Source organism: Drosophila melanogaster, chromosome 2R, assembly GCF_000001215.4.
Source record: "Drosophila melanogaster chromosome 2R".
Classification (NCBI taxonomy): Eukaryota; Metazoa; Arthropoda; class Insecta; order Diptera; family Drosophilidae; genus Drosophila; species Drosophila melanogaster.
Window position 1 is genome coordinate 17,147,889 of NT_033778.4, and position 19,199 is coordinate 17,167,087.

Consider the following 19,199-nt stretch of genomic DNA (forward strand, 5'->3'; position numbering starts at 1 on the left):
CAACCTTGGTCCTGAACGCTTGCTGAATATTTGTGATGTGCCTGCTGAAGGTGAGCTTCCTATCGAGGGTAATACCAAGGTATTTATAAGCCTGATGGTGTCTGATCAGTCTTCCATTCAGACTGACACCCGGACAGCTACCTGTTCGGTTGGCGAACGTCACATTGGCACACTTCTCAGCGTTGATGCGCACATTCCAGTTCTCAGCCCATTGCTGGAATGCATCCAGGTATTCCTGTAGACCAGAAGTGGCAGCCAGGATACTTTTACTTTTCGTGAGCACAGCAGTATCGTCAGCGTAGGTGGCTATGAGCACATCTTCTTCGTCTACCTCTGTGACTGGTGTGTGAGTAGGCATGTCCGAAGCAAAAACTGAGTATAGGGTTGGGCCAAGAACGCTTCCTTGAGGAACTCCAGCTGCAATTGGCTTGATTGATGATTTGTACCCATCAACAGAGACGTGGAATGTGCGTTCTTCCAGGAAACTTTTAACAACCAAATATAGCTGCGGCGGGAACAGCCTCTTCGCTTTGTACAGGAGCCCAGGGTGCCAGACTCTGTCAAATGCCTGTTGAATATCAAGAAAGGCACCTACTGCATACTCCTTGTTTTCCATAGCTTCCAGAGCAAAGTTCACTACTCTATGTAGTTGCTCAGGAGTACCGTGCTGCAACCGGAAGCCAAACTGAAATTTGGGAATCGCTTTGGTAACATCCTTGCATGTGAGCAGCCTGTTTAGGATCAGCCTCTCCATAATTTTACCCAGAGATGGGAGTAAGCTGATGGGCCTGTACGAGTCAACGTCTGTCGGTGTTTTTCCAGTCTTATGGATCATAATTATGCTCGCCGATTTCCAAGCTTTCGGAAAGTAGCCAACATCAAGAACGCTGTTGAATATTAAGGCAAGGAACTGCAATGCTTGATCTGGGAGAAGTCTAATGGTTCTATTATCAAGAAGATCTTCTCCAGGAGCTTTCTTAAGTGGCAGCTTGGCTATTAAATTCTTCACTTCTTCCAGTGTGACAGCACTCGGAGGCAGGCTCATTTGAAAGGGCGATTCCAAGTATTCTTCAACCTGACGACAGAGACTTTCCGGTGCATAGTTATAGGGTGTAAAACGTTGCTCAAGGTTGTTAGCGAACACTTCAGTTTTTTCCAAGCTAGTGCGACACCAGCCACCAGACGGATTTTTGATTGCTGATTTTGGGGTGGGCTGAGCTTTGAACCGTTTCGTGATACGCCACAGTGAGTAATTTGTGCTCGCGTCAGCACCCAAGTTATCCAAGAAGGTATCTATTTGGGCCTGCTTTCTTCGAGCAAGGGCCTTATGCAGGCAGTTGGCCAGTCTACTGTGGATCTGTTGCATGCGGGGATCACCTGTTCTAGCATATTCTTTTCGAACTCTTCGTTTTAGCCTGAGCAGTGCCAATATACTGGGAGGAAGTTGAAGTGGTCTGGAGGCCTCTACTTCATGCCGATTTCTCGGTGCAGCAAGCTGAGCAGCCTCACTTAGTTTGCTCATGAAAAGGCTTGTGGCATTATCAATGTCCACCGCCTCCAGAATTTGCATATTTACCTCACTCAGCTGTTCAAGATGGGTTTTGAATATGTTTATGTCAGCATTATGGGCAAGTAGTCGTACGCGTTGAGGTTTCTTTAACGGCGTAGCGTGCAATACAGCCAGAATAGGAAGATGGTCCGACGAGAGTTCCTGGAGAGTTTGTACATCTAGCCTGCCCATGCCGTACCCACAGGTTATAAAAAAATCAAGGGCTGATGGTGTTAACAAAGGGTTGTAAGAGTAGAAAGTGGGTTCGCCCGTAGCCAGAACTTGGTATTGCCCATGTGCAATGACTTCTTGCAACATTTTACCTCTAGGACAGGATCTTGGGTTCCCCCACCATGCATGTTTGGCATTGTAATCACCACCAGCAATAAATTTGTTGCCTAACGCAGCAAACATGGATTTGAAGTCATCTACTATCCATCTTTCTGCTGGAGGTAGATAAACAGCAGCTACAGTGACGGTCCCAACCGATGTTTGCAGGTGCACTCTCGCTATCTGCCTGTCATTAGTAGAGATAGGTGTCAGAGGGCTGTGACAAAGTCTAGATTTTATGATGACTGCAGAGCCACCTCTACTGTTACCACTGGGGTGGTGGGCGTGATATATAAGATACCCTGGGAGATAGATGCGCTGACCAACTCGCATGTGTGTTTCCGTGGTAAGCATTACGTCTATATCGTGCTCGCTGAGGAATATCCGAAGCTCCTCAGAGCCCCTTGTTAATCCGCGAGCGTTCCACAATCCGATTTTTAAGGTTGGTTGAGTCATTTAGGAATACGTGTAATTAGAACCTGAACCAGTTCTCTGAAAGCTTTATTAGCCTCTACAGTTTCGTGTATAAGCTTAAATAGTTCGTCCATTCTCGTATTGATGGCCCGAATGGAGTTGTCTAACGTCATAAATTTATTGTTAAGGCTATTGTCCGACGTTGGTATAACTTCAGCCTGCACAGTAGCACGAGCCCTAGATTGAGTCGTGTTGCGTCGAGCAATATCAGCATAAGAGATGTTGGTTCTTAATGCCTCAGCTGGTATGTAACCGCTTGAAGAACGTTGTGGAGGTTTGAGTGTGGCAATATTATTAGTCATCGGTAGCCTGGACCTTGGTTTTAGCTTCTTGGCTTTCTCTGCTCTGACAGGGCAGCTTTTGTCTGTCGAGACATGATCACCACCACAATTTATACACAGACATACGTCACTTATGCACAAAGCGGACCCGGTCATATGGGGACCACTACATTTACCACAAATAGGATCCTGGGCGCAATAGTTCTTAGAGTGTCCAAAAATTTGGCATCTTTGACATTGTAGCAGTTCTTTTCTACGTGTAGCGCGCTCAACAGTGACTCTGTATCTGCCAAGTCGAGTTATCTTAAGAGACTCTTTAACATTCGGGCCTTGTTTAAGATTAATATAAAACAAATTTTGTCTAGTTTTGAAGTTTTTTGTAGCTTCATTATCATCTTCGTTTACCTGAATGTTCTTCCAGTCAGACTTTCTGGGGCAATAGATATTAAGGACCTCATAGCCGTGATCACTAAATGCTTGTTCTATCTGCGAACTAGGAACATTAGCATGGATTCCTTTAAGCACTACTCTGTAGGGTTTTTCTTCTTTAAGTTGGTGATGCCAGAATTGACAATTTAACTTATTTAGTTCTTTTACAGCGGTGCGGAAAGCATCAGGGTTGGCTGTATAGATTCTGGATACACCAAATCTAGAGGTGCGGATGTAGTAGTTTGAGGAGCCAATACTCAGATTAAGAGCCCGTTCCAAGGTGACCGGATCACTTACACTTGGTACGCATATGGCTGGGGGTTTGCTATATTTAGCGGATTGTCCACCACCATCTCGGGCAGCAGAGTCTTCAATGTCAGAATCAGCATCCGACACGTCTTGCTCCATATTCTCCGCTTCAGCAGACAAAAGCGCGAAGCGATTGTTATTTAATGCTGCTGCAGTGGAGGTAGAGGCCTCCTCATTGAGTGGCATAGTGGCCTGCCTTTTAGTTTTACGGCTTGGAGAAGGGGTGAGGATAGGTAATGGGGGCTGAGACACGCCTTTTCGTTTCCTGTTGACAGTACGATCATGTGCTTGAAAGGGGCATTTCGCTTTAGATGGCTTATTGGGCAGTGATGACAGAGGTGTCGGCAGTCCATTGTCATAAGGCGTAGTTGGGCAAATGCTAGTGGTCACGGTTGTGCAATCAGTGTATGTAGGAGTACAGATCATGTTGGCCTGTACGTTAGAAATAGTGCAGGTAACACTTGCATTGGTGTTGCTGCTGATTGTCACCATTAAGCTGGAGACCGTAGATTGAGTTGGCATACCTTCCAGGTTAGGGGAAACAACTGCACAGCTGGCGCGGAGTTGGGAGCGTAATTCTCCTGGCTCAACACCTGCTACTTTCCTCATTTTCTCAAATTTATCGCACCCATTGCTAGGTCGCGATTGAGCAAATGTATTCTCCATTATATCAATTGTCTTTATACTTATGCCGTATAATGCAATTGATATTTACTAAACACGATAAGATTTACCGGTTTACTTGTAAGGTAAATTGTAACAACCTCCCGCTTGCGCAGCGCGCAGGGCGAGGGGCAAAAACAACACAGCTTAGAAATTGCTAGTTGCTGATAAGTTTCGCGAACCGAAGCCGTCACCGTTATGCAGTGACTAAAAATAGATTTTGTTTGTGAGATAAGCACACGATCTGCGCAAATGTTTGTGATGGATCACAATTACGTTTTTGTTTTATCCGCGACTTCTGTGAACACGTCCACTCGATTGCTCATCTCCCATGCGAATGTGTGTTGAGAACTTTACGATTCTATTGCTTAAAATAAGTTTATTTTGGATAAAGTTGCATAAACTCTGATGCTATTTGGCATGGCAAGTACCGTTTTTTGTGAACTTTGCCCCGGCACTCGCCAGCCGATTTGCTTGCTCTGCACGTAGCGTCATTTTTGACATTTAATTATGGCCGCTGCCAACAGAGGAGTAAGATGTAAACTCGATTTCATGGCCCCGAACTCACAAAAGGTGGTTCCATATTTCGTTTCTTGGGGCTCTGGCAATGCGTGCTACGTGTGCATCTTGTACCTGTCTATTGTAGTTCCATATGCAAGCCACATGACCCAGCCATGCCCTCTGCACTGAGCGAAACTAAGTGAGAGATTCAAATGGTACTTAGGTGCTTGACTTATGATTTACTCTCAAGCATATTTAGGCTTACTTTATTTACATTTCATTTTACTTTTTTATCTCGCGTTTTGAACAGCATTAATGAACAATATTTTTAAAAGCCCTACTTTACAATTATATTCATATAAAGTGTCGACTTAGATTTTATTGTATTATTCAATTTTGATGAAATTTTAGCTTCTCACTAATGTCATTTTTAGCAGTGTGGTCCTTCCTTCTTTTGAGTTGAACGTGCGTTGTCAAAACTGCCGCTTCATTTTTTTCCCATAAAACTGGGAATCTTCGTCCACTATTTTTTTTTTTTCGAAGTTCCTTCTCCACCATATTTTTTTTGCCTTGCAGCTGGACAACTTTGTGTGTGTCCTGGCGATTTATGAAAAAAAAAGCAATAGCAGCAGGACGAGTAGGGCGTCGCACGTGATGTGAAATGGCAAAGGATTTGCCGGGGGAGCCGGTCGGCCAACAGGGGAGTGCACTGGACAATGGCGTCTAAATTAATTATCAAGGATAACAGCGTGAAAGGTTCAGCGACGCTGCATTGTCTCCTGGCTCCTAATTCAATTACGACAGCTGGCGGCGTGGTGGGGGCAAATTAAAAAAGGCTTAGGCCAGAGTTAATACGGACTTAAGCGGGGTAATTAAAAGCCCAAGCTGCAATTGCATTCGGGAAATGTCTTAACTCACAGCGGCTTCCAACCCCGTTTTGGAAACGGAGGGAGGGTTGCTATTCGCATTCCCCTGCCCATCGTGGCTGCCGTAAAATCACGAACTGCAAATCTCTTGAGAATAATTTGAAACATAGAACAGCCCGAGGAGCTGGAGAGGAAAGCCAAAAGACGATGCCGCCGAATCCCTTCCACATTAAAATATGATGAGCTCGTGAAGGCAACGGCACAAATGAAAACGAAGTTAATAAAAAAGGTTGTAAAGGGAGGAGGGGGCGAGCCAGGTGAGTCTCAGGTGTCTGCGGAGGGTGTCCAAAAAATAATCAACATAAAAAAGAAAATTATTTGCAATATTATCAAGAGCTACAAAAGTTACAAGGCAGACAACAGTGGAAAGCGAAACGAAGAAATGAAAATGCTGGCCATGAGAATACCAAAATGAAAATATGCCAAGGCAGTCGGAAAAATCATGTGGAATTGTTTAGCAAAAGATGAACAATAGGGATGCAATTGATAGCTTATAACAATAGTAACAATGTGAGCTATTAAATACATTCATATATAAGATAATCGTTATGTTCAAGCATTTTGTTTTAAACAGTTGAATTTTCCTTAAAAGTGTATTTTATCAAAAAATTCTTTTAATTTTATCAATATCTGCCGAGTTTGAACAAAAATAAATTATATTTAAATTTTTCTATGTACAATTTTAAGTGAGCTACAATAAATTAAGCCCCCCGAATTTTCCCACTGTTTAATTTCAGATAGATTTTCACAGAACATTTGCGTCCACTTAAACTTCGCAACTGCAGTTCCTTTTCGAGTTTTGTAATTGGGGTTAGGTCCAGCAATAAACACCAGCCGTTTAATCACAACGAAGCCAAATAAACCAGCTAAAGTGAGATGCAAATTAAATTTGGTTTTAATCAAGCAGAGCCAGAGACTCATGTATTTTCCATGCGGGGGCCGAGCCACAAGGCCGTGTTCAACAAGCAAATCAATTAAAGGGCTGCGCCTCGAGCGTCAAACAAAAGGCAAAAGTCAAGATTTTTGATACGAATTTGACCTCAAACGAAGTCATCACTTGACCACTTTTAAAAAGACAATGGGACAAGCGATGCATTAGGCAAACAAAAGCAAATACACGAAACGTGATCAAAGTTTTTCCATTCGATTTATGGCTTGTGCATCCAAAACTGCCGGACAACCGGTTCGATGCGGCCGGATTCATCGATCAAGTCATTGGTGAGCGATTGAAGATCAGCAACAGATCAAGTTCAAAGTCATTTGGATCTAGTGTTGCTTCCGTTGCCGTCGGCAAGAGTTGGCCAAACAGTTTTGGGCATATAAAAGCCATCGGAGATCATCGCATTCACAGCACACATCTTTCGTTGAGCGCAGTCTAAACACTTGAAATCATGGTGAGTTGCTGGGTTTTCGCTCTAACAAATATTTATCTTTGCCTTTCCAACGATTGTTTTTTTAACATTTGCTTTATATTTTTTATATATTCAGAAATTCCTGATCATTGCCATCGCCTTCTTGGCCTGCGCATTCGCCGATGTCTCGGAGCTTTCTGGCTACGACTACCAGCAGCCAGCTCCTGCTCCCGTGGAAACCTACATCCCACCTGCACCGCCAGCACCTGCTCCCGTCGAGACCTACATCCCACCTGCACCACCAGCACCCGAGTACATCCCACCTGCTCCTGTCCAGGCCGAGGAACCCATCATCGAGGAGATCGAGCAGCCCGCCCAGGACGGCTACCGCTACAAGACCGTCCGCCGCCACGTCTTCCGTCACCGCAACTAAGATGAAAGCCATTTGTTATTGTTAATTTGTTGACTCGAGTGCAATTGCTGAATACCATCTTTAGAAATTCACTTGGAGAGTAAATATCTATCTGTGAAAAATTATTCGTTGTCTTGTCCTTCTTTGGTTGCTATCAAAGTTGAGTTCGCAGGAAAATATACTACAAAATTTAAAACTATACATAAAATACTTCCTAATCGATGTATGGAAGGACAATTTTTAAATTCAATCGCCTTATCAACAGGTTCCCATCGTCCAAGTGCCCAAGTTCAATTTGCAATGCCAAAGTCGCCATTTGAATGGGGTTTCCTTGGCGATAACCATCGCCCCCTCTGGTTTTTCCGTCATCCAACCCTCTTTAACCCCGACCAACCCACAAAGGCCTAAACAAACCGCTCAAGGACAAACACATGTTCTGGCCAACACTGGCATTCCAATGAATTCTCTCCCCATTTCGAAAGTCTGGCAGTAAAAAGGTCAAACCGTCGACTAGACCAATTTGACTTAACCAAAAATTGCTGAAACATTCAATGAGCAGGGACAAAAAGCGCTTCCCCTTCCCGGCAATCGATTGGCTTGGACTCAGCCAAAGCAAACAAATCCTCGATTACAAAATCAAACAGAGGACAAAAACAAAGGATGCCGAAATGGAAAAAATGTTTGCCCATAATGCAAAATGGGAAAATATGCGAATTCAATAAGCTGCGAGCGGTTGCTTGGTTAGCTTGGCTGGCTGGACAGAAAGGGCGATGGCGACAAGGACATGTGGCTGGGCAGGATACCTCGTCTCCTCCGTCTGACGGCGCTTACAAGTCATTTGGGCCAATTGCTGTTGACTCTGCGCTCTAAGGCGAATTTCCGCTGCGAAGTTCACATATTTTGCACTCACTTTATGCTGATGACATGCAAGTGGCAAAAATTATTTGCGCTCGTGCATTTGGCGACCAACTACAGCCACGTCTCCGAACCAGCCAACGTCGAATAATGAGCAGCAAACAAGCTGTGGAAATCAGCAAGCTATGGTCTAGGCACTGGGAAAAATTCTAGTTAAATATAATAAAATATTGCAATAGAAGTAGGAAATAATGCTAATTGATGATAAATCCATTATGAAATGACAGAAGTGGGAGAAGATTGTTCTGCTACGAAAAAACGTACCTATCATATTAAACTTCTTTCCGGCTTTTCCCAGTGCATGCGAGAACGGGAACAGACTACAGGAGCATGAAGAAAAAATGCCGCCCGACGGCAGACAGCTCCCATTTCCATTTCCATCGTCTTCTTTGTCGTGACATACGGAAAATTCCCCACGGAGTCTATCAACAGTTGATAAAGCAAAATGTGCGTAGAGTCAGCCGGAGAAATGGTAGGACCCTGGATGGCATTCTTTTCCTTTTTGGTATGTACATAAGTTTATTATTTTGAAGGTAATTGGATTTGTGTTGCAGCAGTCAAGAAGTCGCCGCAGCATAATAAGAAAATATAGACGAGGACATTGAACTTGGGGGCGCGACAATCCCAACATATGCTCAGTGCCCAAGGAATCGCCTCTGGCCGGGGAGTCCATCCGCTGGACATCGCACATTGGTCAATGGCCATTGTTTGCACTCGTAATTGTTTTCCTAATGGATAAAGTCTATAAATTTCTGCGACCGACACCCGGCCAAATGCGAAATATGTCACGAATGTTAAGCGCTTTATAAACGACTCCAATGCGTTTGTGGGCAGGAGCGGACTAGAGAACCGGAATGTCGAGGATTTATCGATGTTGGCCACTCAGCGGGTCGAAGAAAAGGCCAGCGGATTGCAATTGCCAAGCGGATGGAGTCAGATCCTGATGCACTTGCCAATGACTCGTAAATTAAGACGTTGATGGAGTTCCCCCTTTTCGAATTGTCTACGGGAGCTGTCTCCTCGAAATTTTTTTGTTTCGCTTTCCTTGATTTGAAATGGAAAATGAGAAAATTTAAGACACATAAATTTCAATAACAGTGCATCGTAATAAAAATTTAACATTGCTCTTTTATTTTAAGCGAACCTATTCTTCATTGAAAGGTGGCTGATGAATTCCGAGAATTCGATTCATGTTTTCCTTGTACATCTGAGTTCTGGTGGGTTGATTATCTTTTTTCTGGTTACCGGTACGGACTTCCTTTAGTCGATCGTGGGCCAAGGGGAATGAAAATCCGTCACCACGACTAGAGAAGATCGGAAAGGGCCAGAGGTACCACTTATCGCCATAAAGGTCACGAAAATTAACAAAATATCCCAAATTGAAACCATTATTGTTCTTGCCGCCAAGAAGAAAGTATGTGGCATAAGCCGACTCCATAGTGGTGCGATTTCGAGATACGTTTAACAAGCTGACAGTGTACATAATCACGGTGAATATGTTAAAGAGTATGCATACCAAGTACTGAAGAATGTTCCAGGAATGCTGATTTTTCAGGGCAGTAACTTCAAAGCCACAAATCAGGTACAAATCATAGACCATTACGCAGAACAGATAAAAGCAATATACTTCAGCGTAAAACAGGAAGAGTATGAAGTACTTGAAGTTGTGAAAGTGCACGCAGTTCACTATCCAAGGACAGTGGTGGTCCATTTTCAGGACGCACATGTGGCAGGTTCGACAGTGATGAGCTCTATCCGGCTTAATAATCCAGCAAGTCTTGCAATATCTCACTAGTCCATCGATGGTGCACGTGGCAATGGGTAAATTTCTAGCTGCATAATTTAAGACTCGAGATGCTCCCTCTATTCCATCGTTTCGCTTCAATTTGTCGACATCCTCGGGTGATATTTTCCATTGATCGGGAATCCTAACTGGAGCTACGAAAATGCACCGAAACCATGTCCATAGAAACATGAACAACAGTAGATGGTAGAAAAAGAGCAACAGTCCAATGGTCAAGTAGTCCGAAACTTTCTTTATGCAGATTTGGTAAACAAATACGTGGTAGGACCATACCAAAAAGCCCAGAATTATTAGAGCAGGAAGCCATCTGACCGCGCAACAGGGCACTCTTCTATGGCCTTCCCCAATCGGGCACATTCTGGAAGGGATCCTCCACGTCCGGTGAGAGTCGTGTTTTGATTTCTTTGCGGGAACATGTTGCATAACTTGTATTTTTGAGCCCTTTTTGTCAGCCTACTGTCTTTTGATTTATACGTAATAGAGACTGTTGTGCTTTTTGATTATTTATTTACTCTTCACATCCATCTTTAAAGAAAACATTAACTGATACCTGGGCAAGGTGAACATTGCCTGGGGCCTATCACATTAGTCAACAATTGGGGGACACAGACTTAGTTGCGGTGACGGAAGACGCGGCGACGGACGGTCTTGTAGCGGTAGCCGTCCTGGGCTGGCTGCTCGATCTCCTCGATGATGGGCTCCTCGGCCTGGACAGGAGCGGGTGGGATGTAGGCGGGGGCTGGGGCTGCGGGAGGGATGTAGGTCTCCACGGGAGCAACTGGAGCCGGTGCTGGAGGGATGTAGGTGTTCTTTGGCGCCGGTGGTGGTGGTGGTGGTGGGGGTGGGATGTAGGCCTTGGCAGGAGCAGCCGGGGGAGGAATGTAGGTGTTCTTGGGTGCTGGTGGGGGTGGTGGTGGCGGTGGGGGAATGTAGCTCTTCACAGGCGCCGGTGGAGCGGGCTGGGGGTAATCGTATCCTCCGGCAGCCGGCTCGGAAACATCAGCGTAGGCGCAGGCCAAGAAGGCGACGGCAATGATAAGGAATTTCTAGGATGGAAATACATATGGTTTAGATATTTTTTTCAATCAAATTTTAGCATATATATTTTGCCGATTATCCTTTAGGTAGTGTAATCCCTGAACTTACCATCTTGAGGAGATGGGCTTGTTGCTGCTTGGATCACAAGTTGATTTGTGCTGCTGAACTCGAAGTGTGACTACGGTTTTTATAGCTCATTGTTTTTTGGGGCTGCGGGTCAACCGGAGCCAAATTAATTGCATGATGCCCCCATGATACATGGGGGTCTTCACCTCACTCAAAAAAGTCGGAAGACAAGCGATACCGAACACACGACAACGAGCCTCCAATGCCAAGGCGGTTTGACGGGTTTTCTGGTTTCGTTTCGTTTCGTTTGGCTTTGGTTTCAGGTTTTGGTATCCAAAATCGCATTATCGCTGCTTTGACTTGGGCCAACTTTTTGTCTTCAGTCCTCAGATACTGCAAAAGCTTCTTTAATTAGATCAAACAAACCTATTGTTGCACGCTGTATAATGGTTTAATTTGTTTTTTAGCCATTATGTTTTTATTTTGATGAATGGTCGTGGGCCACACGCAAGATTGGCTTGGGTTTATGTTTTAATAATTATTTTATTTCTTTTGGATTATTTTTTTCGTTTTCAATTCCCTTGTTTCTGCTTTTTGAGCTGGGCGAAATATTAGCCTGGGGCCGGGCCTATGGAGTCGTTTCAAGTTTATGCCAAAATTAATTTCAATTTGTTTAGATTATGTTGATCTTGAAAATGTCTGGCGAAGCTTAATTAATTACTCAGGTCCGGATACTGACTCTGACTTTTTCGAACACCTGGCTAATAAAATAGTTTATAGTATTTCTACGTCGCATCATTTGGCTGGCAGACGTTGAACACGTTTTCGGTGGGTGCAAATAAGTAGTAAAAGATGTGCTCGCCAAAAAGATTGAAATGTATCTAAAAAAAAGTGGTTGGATATGTGTTTTGATTTCTAGTTTAATTATATTTATTTACTTTTTTTTTACATTGTACGCCTATTATTTTATTCTTTAGAATATGCATCACAGTTTTGGATATTATATGTCTGGTAATCGAGCACATTTCTATCTTCATCTTTAGAGTACCTATAAAGGTTATTCTAAACTGCTATACAGAAAAAATAAAGGATAAGGAATTGTTTTTATACAAATTGTTAAATTATAAGACAAACACAGTGAAAGTTTAGATAGTAACTTTTTTTTATTTTATTTAATAATTTTTCTCCTGGCGGAGATCATCGATGGAGTAGCTCTCTAGTAACGGCGACGGATCACACGGCGGACGGTCTTGTAACGGTAGCCATCGGCGGACACGGGCTCGATCTCCTCCAGAACGGGCTGAGGAGCCAGGACGGGAACGGGAGCGGGAGCTGGGGCGACCTTGACGGGCAGAGGAGCTGGGGCTGGGATGCTCACGGGTGCGGGGGGAATGTAGGTGTTCACGGGTGCGGGAGCAACCTTGATGGGAGCTGGAGCAGGGATGGCAACTGGAGCGGGAGCTGGGGCGGGAATCTCAACCTGAACGGGTGCGGGGGGAATGTAGGTGTTCACTGGAGCGGGGGCAACCTTGATGGGAGCAGGAGCGGGAATGGCCACTGGAGCGGGTGCTGGAGCGGGAACTTCAATCTGGACGGGAGCTGGTGCGGGTGCGGGGGGAATGTAGGTGTTCACGGGAGCGGGCGCAACCTTGATGGGAGCGGGCGCGGCCACGGGCAATGGAGCCGGCTGTGGGATGCTGACGGGAGCATAGTTGTAGCCCGACAGGTGGGACACATCGGCGTGGGCAACGGCCAAGAGGGCGACGGCGACAACCAGGAATTTCTGCACAATAATTTACCAAATTAATCAGGACCCAGAGTATTCAGTTTTAATTTCGTACTAACCATTGTGGATGTATGTTACTTGGAACGTGGACGTTTCTAGTATGGTTCGGTGTCATCTGCTAGGTGGTATTTATATCAAAACCTGGGCGCGGTGCAGAAGCGAAAAATAAACATTAATACGAGCGAAGAAATGCGGATATCAGAGTCTCTTAATATGCCAGAAACCAGAATTTTACGAGCCACGCCAATGGTCAACTGTGATACCCTACGCCGACCAGGAGGAGTTGTTTCGACCGAATCTCACTTTCATATGCATCATTTGAATAGTTACTATTTGTATAATGTGGCCTTACAGTGCAAATATATGCAGACAAGCTGTTCATTTGGGTTAAAAGCTTTCAAATAAGTGTTACAGTGTAGAGCAAAACGACAGTCCGTCAAGTTCAACATGGTCTTCTCCACTCGTACTTGCTTGTATTGTCATTGTCTTCATTTAAATATCATTTGCATAAAACATTTGTGCCTTAGTGTATCAAATTGAACTGCCAAAACTAAAGCCGCTCTAAAACTGGAAACGAACTCTCAAGCTTTTGGCAATAGAGGCCTACCAGACGACAGACTGTTTGGTCAACAGACGCCAGACGATTGGCAAGTTCAGGCGGTCATTAATCTGCTTGATTAGCTTTGATAAGGTGGCTAAAAACAAAAGCCCATTGCTTAATTACATCGGGAAAAAAAGGCTGGGTTCTAAAATCGGTAAGTCTGTTATAATCTAGAACATGCTACTAAAATAAAACCAAACTATTCTACTTAAGATTACTTTTAAGGAGACATAAATCTATATAATATCTTGCTTTAAGATCATACTTATATTATTTGATGATGACTCTTTTTCGCTCAGTGCGCTTATATTGAAGCCCGAGCAGATGGGCAAGGAATCTCCAAAATTAGCAAGCGATGGCTGCTTCGAACGGGTCAAAAGTTGAACATGACGCCATCCAGACTGTCCCCATGTGTCACTGCCAAGCGGAAAACAAATTAGCCAGTCGAAAGGGAAGTTCTGGGGCCACTTTAAGTGGAGAAAGGGAAGAATACCGACCAGCGCTGTGAAGGACACCACTTTTGTGCCCGTGCACTCTCTCTTTTTAATTACACAAATTGCTAATGAACAATTTTCCGGTTGGTGCCAAAAATCCGCGGAGACTTCCCGACGCCGAAGTGATTTAATTTCCGTTGAATTTGTTTTCCTCGGAGTGTAAAAATAAAATACGAATAGCATGCACATGAGCTTGGGGGGAAACGGAGTGTTGGTGTTGTCAAAAAGCTATGCAAACAAGCACTTAACCCCTTTTATTTTGATTCCATTCCATTATTTTCACAGCGCCAATAAACCGAAACTGCAAATGTATATCGAACAAATACACAAACACTCTCTAACGGAGCATTGCACATACATACATAGCCGCAGTGGCATGCTGGTCATGCAACGCTGCGTATACGTAATTTAGTTGTTTGCCCGTTAATAGTTGACATGCAGTGCATGGTGGCGTCATCAGAGGGCAAAAGGAAAATATATAGTTCGTTCCCCTTGAATTGCTCGAAAAATGGGATGAAGTGGCGCCATTGGTGAGTATTTTTCCCATTCGAATTTGAAAATGTGGCCAAAAAGGCTTCAAATGTTTAAACAATGTGTTCTGGCTCCTGGATATCCAAGATATTTCTGTTTTTCAGTATAATATTTTTATTTAAAATCTCATATCTTGGTTCACTGAACCTCAGCGTCCATTCTAATATTCTAAATATATTTAGTTTTTTGTTAATATTTATTCGATTGATTATAATTTTGGATACACGCGCTTTGCTTTAAACGAAGCTATCGCCTAGATCCCTTTCGCATTCATTCGTATAAACATTATTTACATAACTAATTTATTATACATTTCTGGTGCAAAAATTGCTTTGATAAATATTCAAAAACTGCAGCTCGATGACTTGCTGGACTTCAAGTGGAAATGACAAGCACTTGCCAATCGATTTTCCACATTTTTCAACGTTCGATGGGGCTCCAGCTCATAAATTCATTCGCCGCGTCGGTATATATCTTTATAAATGTGCCGGTATATACCTGGCCAGATAAATCAACGGGCGACAAATTAATGCTGCAAATGAAGTGCAACTGCTGGCATCGAACGCGAGAGGAATCGAGGACCCACCTGTCCAGGATAACGATTATTTTCGCGCCTTTTGCCTGGACCTTTCCCACTCCATCAGCCCCGACGTCCGATGGCGCCCCAATATGCAGTAACAGTAAAAATAAATGAAGGCAGTCAACGTTTGCATATTTCAGTGGCCGCCGCCCCTCAAGCCCACACCATTTTCCAGCCCTTCTGAAGTTTGTCGTTTTTCTGTTTTGTTTTTCGTTTTGCACCCAACCTCCCTCCCCGCGCGGAACTGCTGATATAATTACGTTGATACTGTCAATTTCCCAACGATCCATGTCCCATATCCATGTGCACTCCGCACGTTCGATTTCGCACTGTCGCTTTAAAGCCGTAAGCCAGCCGACCAACAACTGGGATTCCGGCGGGTTCGAGTTCGAGGAACTCGTCAATTTTTACACCCGATTTATTGAGTAAGCCCAAAGTGAAGGGTATGTTGCGGCACTACTCTGAATTTTAAGTAACTCTGAAAATAAATATTTTGAATTTTTGTTCATGTAAGCATTATTGGGAACAATGAAAAATAACATAGAGGATTTCCCACACTTTTGTATATTTACCAAAAGGGTCATCTGCTATTCGCATAGCTACATAATAATGACATTTATGGTTTTTCAAGAGCATTTTCACTTTTTCCGTTCGAACATTTACTTCTGCATACTTCTAGGCCGCTGGACTGATGATTATTTTGTAATCCACGGCGCCTAAAGCATTGATTACGCATTTTGCAGACCATCTGCCTGACAGTTTGATATCGAAATGTGCATGGATGGGGGGGCTGGATTTTTGGGTGGCATTGGGCCAAAACTGCTCCTACGGCCATGCCGTTGGGTCGCAGCGGCCATAATGCGTGTTAATCAGGCATCATTAACTGCTAATTAAGTGCGGTTGGAAGTGCAACCAACTGTCAATTGTTGGGTGTCCGCCATACCTGGCTCCTTTTTTATTTAATCGCCAGCCCTTCTGGCTGGCGGAGCAAAGTGCAATGAGGCTGAAAATTACCCAATCCATGCCACATGGCAGTTACTACTGGAATTTCAACTAATCGCTGGCGGGGATTAGTAAAATGCTATGATGTGTGGGTGCAGGGTGCAGAGCCAACGAATTATCATGTTGTGAGTTGCTGCAATTAAACTACATCAATCTTTCATATTGAGGAATCGGTATGAAGCATTTTAAGTAACTCATAGATGGGCATAATAACTTATTCGAAAATTAAGTAAGTGGAAGAAGATTTTTAATTTCGCCGCCACACAAACTAATCACCATTGATTGCAATGCGGCTGACCGAATCGTCTCTAAATTGTAATTGCCTGTCAAATGATTTTAGTAGCCCCTATGCCAACGCCCCACAAAGGACTTTCTATTCGTGTATGCCAGTCCGCATAAAAGCAAAAATGTGTTTTAATTCATTTAATTGAGCTGCCAATATTTGACCAGAATGCAATTAACGAAATAAGCCAGTACAATCAATCTATTGTGGTTTGGGCCAAAGGGAGTGGATAAAAAAAAAAAGATTTTGTTTTAATTACGCAATTAATTTTAGTACCATTCCCTGTTAGTGTTTGTGCTTTTTAATTAGTATGCGCCGTGGCAAGTGTAATATGTGGCTCTGCGGTTGTCCCGGAATTCAGACTAGAAAGTGGTGGATTCGGGGACACACAGTCTCCGCCATTCAGCCAGACATTTCCCTAATCAAATTGGTGAGAGAAAAAGATTCGTAGACAGTTGTCGCTGCATTTTCTTGTTAATTTTCCGCAGCGTCTATCGTCTGTCGATGTCCTTCTTCCTGGAGCGCCTTCGATTTCATCCTGCCACTTGTTAGCAGCCACAAGTGGTCAGTGGTCGTCTGATGAGGCCAATCCACTCGGCACCATCTACATTCCGAGCTCCAGCTTCACCATCATCGATTTCGTGTGGGTGCACCGATAAAAATATTACTCAAATCATCGTATAAACAACAATTAGTTGTAGACGCACGTAATTCTATTAATATTTTTAAATCAAGAAAAAAAAAAAAACAATTAGAGAACAGTTTTTTTTTAAGAAATTTCTAATATAAAATTTATTTAACCTCATTCTTGTGTCCTCGGATATATATATATATATATATATATATATATTTAATTATGTATAAAATAAATTTTCCGCTTTCTGAGTGCATCTAAAAACTTTTGAATCTAACGAGAAAAAATTTCCACATCATCAAAGCTCATTCCAGGCCATAAATTTCGTGATAAATGTGGAGCGGCGAGGACTGCGGAGTCCGCCATCGAATCGAATCCTTTGGGAGTGTTCCGCAACTTGCTTGCAACTCCTTATTATCCTCTGCTGCCCCATGCCCCATGCCTTACCGACACTATCTGTCCGATGGCAAGTTGATTCCACCAGTCTCGCCATCTCTTCGGGTTTCATAAATTTCCAACTCAAATGGCCAGAGCAAACTTAAGAGTTTCCCATTCTCCTGTTTCCCGTGTGATTTGCTATGATTGGAAAACAATTTGAAGACTTTTCTTTTTGTTTAACAAATTGAAGGCGGAAATTTTTTATTGCGAGTCCCCGTAGGGATTCGTTAGGAAACAGTTTTTCGTTGGGCTTTGGTAAGTTTAGAAACGGTGACGGTAGACGCGACGACGCACGGTCTTGTAGCGGTATCCATCATTGGAAGCGGGCTCGATCTCCTCCAGAACCTGAGTGTTGGTTGGCTGGTAGACGGGAGCGGGAGCTGGTTGGTAAACTGGGGCAGGGGCCGGGATGCTGATGGGAGCTGGCTGGTAAACGGGAGCCGGGGCTGGGATGCTGATTGGTGCAGGTGGCACATAGGACTTAACGGGAGCTGGGGCTGGGATCACAACTGGAGCGGGAGCAGGAGCAGGGATCACAACTGGTGCTGGAGCAGGGGCTGGGATCACAACGGGAGCGGGAGCAGGCTGGTAAACGGGAGCTGGAGCCGGGATGCTCACGGGAATGGGAGCAGGGGCTGGCTGGTAAACCGGAGCTGGTGCTGGTGCGGGGGGAATGTAGGTGTTCACTGGAGCTGGGGCAGGGATCTCAATTGGAGCCGGAGCTGGGATGCTGATGGGAGCAGGAGCTGGCTGGTAAACTGGGGCTGGGATCCTAATGGGAGCAGGAGCTGGCTGGTAAACTGGGGCTGGGATGCTGATGGGTGCGGGTGGGACGTACGTCTTCACGGGAGCTGGAGCCGGAATCACAACTGGAGCGGGAGCAGGAGCAGGGATCACAACTGGAGCTGGAGCAGGAGCAGGGATCACAACTGGTGCTGGAGCAGGCTGGTAGACCGGAGCGGGGGCGGGCTGGTAGACCGGAGCCGGGGCGGGCTGGTAAACCGGAGCTGGGGCCGGAGGAGAGTAGTCGTAACCCAAATGGGAGACATCACCATAGGCGCAGGCCAGAACGGCAAAGGCAACAACCAGGAATTTCTGAAAAGCCAAGCAAACCAAAGCGTTTAGAAATATAATCCTTGATCCTTCATCCATGTGGGTAAGCTCACCATGATGACAGCTGCAATCTGTTACTCCAAGAGCGATCGAGTAGCTTCTGTCTGAAGAGGCTCAATGGCTAACTATTTATACAAGACCGAGCCCAAAAACTTGAACTGAACCTCAGGCCGAACGCAGATCATCGTCAACATCTCATCTGAATATTCAGCGCAGATGAGATTTTTTACTGGTTTTGTTTTTGGGGGTCGTCAGAATGAAGAAGCGCTCGATGGATCCGGGCTTAATAGGTTTATTGGATCTAAGGAATGAAGATTGAGATGCTGATAGATAGATAGATAGATATATAGATAGATGGATGGATGGTCGGTCTTAAGCCGTGTTAGCTGGCAACACCAAAAGTGACTTTTAGATGACATTTATCTGCATGCAGACAGCTAACGGCATATTTTATGGGATCATCTTTGGTTTTATTGGGCAGCTGGATTAATTTAATTTAGGTAAGTCGTATTTTTGGCACAAGCGTCTGGTGTAGCCGGAAATTTACAATAATCGTTTGAAACGAATGCAGACACAGAAACTGGTTGGGTTTTACGACTAGTTCGCCAAATGTTAGAAGCTATTGTTTTGGATTAGAGGAATCCGAAAGTATTCAGCGGTTTTGACGACGTTCTTGCAGGCCCCTTAA

The 19,199-nt window shown here is 44.3% G+C and overlaps 5 protein-coding genes across 7 annotated transcripts, besides 1 other annotated feature; 1 reads left to right on the top strand and 4 right to left on the bottom strand.

Annotated features, from left to right (window-relative positions):
* Positions 1 to 4,375: part of a mobile genetic element that runs on past the window's edge.
* Positions 4,376 to 6,700: 2,325 nt separating this feature from the next.
* On the top strand, positions 6,701 to 9,237 carry CG17290 (uncharacterized protein). 2 transcript variants are annotated; one of them, NM_001299593.1, is made up of 2 exons: positions 6,701 to 6,856; positions 6,951 to 9,237. In NM_001299593.1, exons 1-2 carry the CDS (start codon positions 6,854 to 6,856, stop codon positions 7,245 to 7,247), a joined length of 300 nt encoding a protein of 99 aa, NP_001286522.1. In that variant the 5' UTR covers positions 6,701 to 6,853; the 3' UTR covers positions 7,248 to 9,237. The 2 variants fall into 2 exon arrangements, with proteins under 2 accessions (NP_001286522.1, NP_611196.2); NM_137352.4 differs by having other exon boundaries at positions 6,809 to 6,856; positions 6,951 to 7,342.
* On the bottom strand, positions 8,646 to 10,428 carry CG17287 (uncharacterized protein). The gene has a single exon (NM_137353.2). It carries the CDS (start codon positions 10,300 to 10,302, stop codon positions 9,286 to 9,288), a length of 1,017 nt encoding a protein of 338 aa, NP_611197.1. The 5' UTR covers positions 10,303 to 10,428; the 3' UTR covers positions 8,646 to 9,285.
* An 8-nt stretch (positions 10,429 to 10,436) lies between these two features.
* Positions 10,437 to 11,150, bottom strand: CG30458 (uncharacterized protein). Its single transcript, NM_166220.3, has 2 exons — positions 11,092 to 11,150; positions 10,437 to 10,991 (listed from the first exon to the last, which is right to left on the bottom strand). The coding sequence occupies exons 1-2, from the start codon at positions 11,092 to 11,094 to the stop codon at positions 10,557 to 10,559; spliced, it is 438 nt and encodes a 145-aa protein (NP_725663.1). The 5' UTR covers positions 11,095 to 11,150; the 3' UTR covers positions 10,437 to 10,556.
* Positions 11,151 to 12,233: 1,083 nt separating this feature from the next.
* CG30457 (uncharacterized protein) lies at positions 12,234 to 12,941 on the bottom strand. Its single transcript, NM_137354.2, has 2 exons — positions 12,895 to 12,941; positions 12,234 to 12,832 (listed from the first exon to the last, which is right to left on the bottom strand). The coding sequence occupies exons 1-2, from the start codon at positions 12,895 to 12,897 to the stop codon at positions 12,266 to 12,268; spliced, it is 570 nt and encodes a 189-aa protein (NP_611198.1). The 5' UTR covers positions 12,898 to 12,941; the 3' UTR covers positions 12,234 to 12,265.
* Positions 12,942 to 17,195: 4,254 nt separating this feature from the next.
* Positions 17,196 to 18,755, bottom strand: CG10953 (uncharacterized protein). Of its 2 annotated transcripts, none has more exons than NM_001274113.1 (2): positions 18,565 to 18,755; positions 17,196 to 18,493 (listed from the first exon to the last, which is right to left on the bottom strand). In NM_001274113.1, exons 1-2 carry the CDS (start codon positions 18,565 to 18,567, stop codon positions 17,660 to 17,662), a joined length of 837 nt encoding a protein of 278 aa, NP_001261042.1. In that variant the 5' UTR covers positions 18,568 to 18,755; the 3' UTR covers positions 17,196 to 17,659. The 2 variants fall into 2 exon arrangements, with proteins under 2 accessions (NP_001261042.1, NP_611199.1); NM_137355.2 differs by having other exon boundaries at positions 17,573 to 18,493; positions 18,565 to 18,617.
* Positions 18,756 to 19,199: the final 444 nt, after the last annotated feature.

Bases quoted from the DNA above. Each gene is read 5' to 3' on its own strand.
- CG17287 (NM_137353.2), bottom strand. From the start codon at position 10,302: ATGTGCCCGATTGGGGAAGGCCATAGAAGAGTGCCCTGTTGCGCGGTC.